The 4,173-nt window shown below is 45.2% G+C and overlaps 1 protein-coding gene across 1 annotated transcript in view; it reads right to left on the bottom strand.

Moving 5' to 3' along the window:
• Positions 1 to 340: 340 nt before the first annotated feature.
• RPL8 (ribosomal protein L8) overlaps positions 341 to 4,173 on the bottom strand; it is an 8,227-nt gene continuing 4,394 nt past the window's right edge. The window contains exons 4-7 of the mRNA XM_009318908.1: positions 2,736 to 2,896; positions 2,075 to 2,293; positions 826 to 941; positions 341 to 540 (exon numbers count right to left, since the gene is read on the bottom strand). Of these exons, the coding sequence (XP_009317183.1) occupies positions 382 to 540; positions 826 to 941; positions 2,075 to 2,293; positions 2,736 to 2,896 (655 nt within the window). The 3' untranslated portion in view covers positions 341 to 381. The remainder of the gene's footprint in view (positions 541 to 825; positions 942 to 2,074; positions 2,294 to 2,735; positions 2,897 to 4,173) is intronic.

Raw genomic sequence — 4,173 nt, 5'->3', positions numbered from 1 at the left:
AGAGTCTATGAACTTAGAAAACTGAGCACCCTTTAACCGTTTCAGCTAGATTCCCAAGTTGAACCAGGTAACCAAGGGATTACTGGATCAGTCTGTAACGCTTTGTCAGGCCTAAGCAACCACGTAACTAGGCAAGCGTTAACATCACATCCGGGCACGAGAGCATCTACACCAAGTGTTACTCCCGCTTACAGACTGAAAGTGCTGGCTGAAAGAATTCCTGCTCTCGAAGGCAGGGGAAAAAAACCTCATCTCCACTCACAACTTCCCCTGGTGAAGCTGAGTATTATCCCTATTTTAGCCACACTTTAGCGACAGATAACTTGAACTTCACACAAGCTATGTTTTAAAAATTTATTCTGTGAACTCCATACTGGGTCTTTAGTTCTCCTTTTCCTGCACAGTCTTTGTTCCACGCAGTCTACCCGTACGACGGGCAGCAATGAGACCAACTTTGCGCCCAGCAGGAGCATCTCTCCTGATGGTTGAAGGTTTGCCAATGTGCTGATGGTTACCACCACCAAAGGGATGTTCTACAGGCTGTGGAAAAGGAAATCAAGCCGTCAATATAATTAACAACAGAAATGAGTAATGATGTTTAACAGCAATAAACTGATTGAAGGGAACAAAAAATTTAACTGCTCCATTTTTCACACGGTGCAGTAACTACCAAGTGCTGCTAACTACCCCAATTAAATGTGCAATTACAGGGTAGTCTGTGAAGCTTTCTTTCCAGATATATGCCAGACTCCTCCCCATATCAAACAAATCCTTTCTAAACCATAAAAAAAGGAAAGTGAGAACTCTAACTGAAAATAGACTCACATTCATGGCCACACCACGGACACGCGGCCAGCAGTTCCTCTTCGCCTTGTATTTGTGATAGGCACGGCCAGCCTTCAGGATGGGCTTGTCAATACGGCCTCCACCAGCAACAATTCCTGAAAAAATTACAGGAATGATAACATGCAAATGTAACAGACAAGAGTGTGAAAGAAACAGTTTAAGAACAAGACTAATTCCTAATAATATTCAAGGTCTAAGAATAAGCTTCTGAAGACCAGTCTCAAACAATCCCAACCGTGTATTTGCAGTAGTATTTTCCAGACAACACGCACAAGGAGATGTGCCTGCTTAAGCTCAAGCTACTAGCCACGCATTAAGTGATCTGCAAGGAGACACATACTTTAATGACCACCTTTCAATCCATACATGTAGGATTGAGCTTAGCACTTTTTCTAAAGCATTACCAGTTTTATTGCTAGAATTTCCTGGGGGGAGAAAAGTTTTGTTAGTGTTTTGTAACTAAAAAAAGTATGAATTGAAAGAGCTCAGTGGACTTTAGAGCCCTCTGAGGTTTAAGAGTGAGTTATTTCCTTATTTATTTAGTCAATTTTACTAGAGTAACAGACCACAGATTATTCATTTTGATGTCTTCTATTTGGGTGCAGGGACATTTGGTAACTTCCATCTCGTCAAGACAAGTAAAACTGCTTGAGTCCAACCATTCTCTCTCTCTCCTTGCACCTTTAACGCTTGCCCGGGACTAGACTGAGTGTCAAAAAACAAGCACAGCTACCAGTCAAGTGCATAACGAACCTGGTAAGATGTCCCCTTCTCGACAACGGTATTTTTATTCATTGTCAGACCTTCCAGAATACTTCACGCACCTGAGAACACCTACGGCGGCTAAGCACCTTCAGCGCTACCCCTATGGGCTCAGTCGCTGTATCAAAAGCGGGAAACCATCAACGCCGTTTTCCGCAGAAGTTCTTCCCAGAGGACTGCAGATTCTACAGGCTGAGCGCGCCATTACAGCCTGAGGACATCTACCTTCCTGTCCTCTCACTAGGTCAAATTATCTCCGAGTTCAAGTTCCCATTACCGAAAGTAATGCAGGCATAATATACAAGCTAGGCACCTGCGCACAGACTGTAGCGGTGCATAACCCTGGCTCCAGCCTGTAAATTATGCTATTTTCTAGACAGTATTGGGAACTGGGGCCCTGTTTGCAAGCTTGCTTAGCAGTACGTAAACTCAGTGACACGACAAGTTCATAGCTGTCGCTCCTTACCAACAACAGCTCTGTTTGCAGAAGAAATCACTTTCTTGGAGCCAGAAGGCAGCTTCACTCTGGTTTTCTTTGTTTCAGGGTTATGAGAGATAACGGTGGCATAGTTTCCAGAAGCACGGGCCAGCTTTCCACGGTCACCAGGCTTCTCCTCGAGGCAGCACACGATGGTGCCTTCTGGCATGGTGCCAACAGGTAGAACATTGCCAATGTTCAGCTGAGCTGCAAAGAGCAATCAGAGCATCAACAGCTTCATTCAGGCTCCTGTACTTGAATTACAATCCTATTTAACACGGGCCCCTGTGCACAGTAGAAGGGCACCGCAGAAGCGCTTCAGTAGCAACAGGCAGGGGCACTTCTTGTTGTTTGACTTGAAACACAAGTTTCACGCTCAGTCTGACGGAAAGGCAGGCAAAACGGGACTCGAGACAGAACAATCCAAACCCTTGGCAAGAACCGCCAATAGGCTTGTGAATTAGAACAGGCTGCGTGAGGGGACCACAATCTCCAAGAAGGAAACCTAGGTTTGCTTGAGGCTAGTGGAAGCTACTGCTCTGTGATGGCTCACAACTGCACTTAAACATCCTGAACTTGACGTATTCAGATGACACCTGCTTTAGCCTTCTGAAACTGCCCAGGCAACACGCTTTCCATCTTTACTCACCTTTCTTGCCGCAGTAAACGAACTGACCGGTATGAATACCCTCAGCAGCAATGAAAAGCTCGGTTCTTTTCTTAAACCTGTATGGGTCACGGAAGGCAATCTTGGCCAGGGGAGCGCCTCGGCCAGGATCATGAATGATGTCCTGTTGGAACGTAGACGTGCTTTAGAACAGGATACAGCATTTGTCATGGGTTCTGCAGAAATCAAAGAACTAGAAAAACTGGAGATGATTACTACTGAGATAATTCTCACTAGGACCCCCCCTTTCTCAGCGGGATCTTGATTTCTCCTGACGTGAACGAGTTGAAGATTCACGTTTGTAAGAATACAGCCTCAAGTATCTGTATGGCAAAATGACGACTCTGGTTAAGCACGCTGCTTGAAACTAATCGTGTCTGAACTGTTTTGCTCCTGACATTCTGCAGATGTCAGATCTCTCCACACTAAGGAATTCACTTTCACTAGCTGCCCAGTCACCTTTGGGCAGAGACAAAGCTGGACACCAGCAGCAACTTCTCCAACTGTTTTCTTAGCATGGAAGTGTTTCTAACCTTCTGATATTAAGTACACTGAAGTTATGTAAGCCCCTAAATGAAGAAGCGCGGATTTACTGTTTCTTTTTCTCTTGGCAAAATGTCAATTCTGTTCCTGAAGTACACTGAGATTCCAATACACATCCGTATAGTTAGACTACAGTTCAGTGACTGAAGCTCTTTAAGATGCGGCTATTTTCTAGGAAAGCTCAGATGTTGTTGGTGTCCAGCATTATGTTTTTCCTGCTGTTTTCAACCCTGTCGGGCAAAACCCCCCTTGTATTACATAAATTTAAGTCAAACCTACCTACCTACATTTTAGCATCGAACTCACTTATGGTGAGTGTGAAGAAAGTTCCTCCTACAGCCTGAAGATGACCTTGCTCTAAGAGGCTGAAGAGACAGCTAGACGTTCAGAGCATCTAGCTAGGTACCCAGCGGCACCGTTTGCAGTCTAAGCCACTAACGCCCAAAAGACACCTACAGCACACCTGAACCACTGTTATCGTACCCCAAATGAAAGTACTGCCTTGCCCCCACCGCCGAGTACTAAGATGACAGCTACTACTTAGTGTTCACAAAGATTGTTTTGGTTTTTTTTTTTTTGAAGATGCAATCAATTACGCAGACAACTCTCCCCACCCATGTTTCAGGAGGCGCTGGGAGTTCTGAGGCAATGTAAAAGCACCCCCATATCCCTACACCAGCAAAGCTCTAACACAACACCGTACCGCTGTCTATGTGCTGCCAGCTTCTTTATTTAAATGGCTTCATAAATCCGAAGTAGTCTGACGTTTCGAGGAACGTGACTTATTTAACGAAGCATGAGAAGCCCGAAGAAGGAGGGGCCAAACGGCTTTCAGCCCAGCTGACGGGACGTCAGTCCCCTCACGCAGGCGAGGTGC

The sequence above is a fragment of the Pygoscelis adeliae genome, unplaced genomic scaffold (assembly GCF_000699105.1).
Source record: "Pygoscelis adeliae isolate BGI_AS28 unplaced genomic scaffold, ASM69910v1 Scaffold92, whole genome shotgun sequence".
NCBI classification, from domain to species: domain Eukaryota; kingdom Metazoa; phylum Chordata; class Aves; order Sphenisciformes; family Spheniscidae; genus Pygoscelis; species Pygoscelis adeliae.
This window is presented reverse-complemented; position numbering and strand designations above follow the sequence as displayed.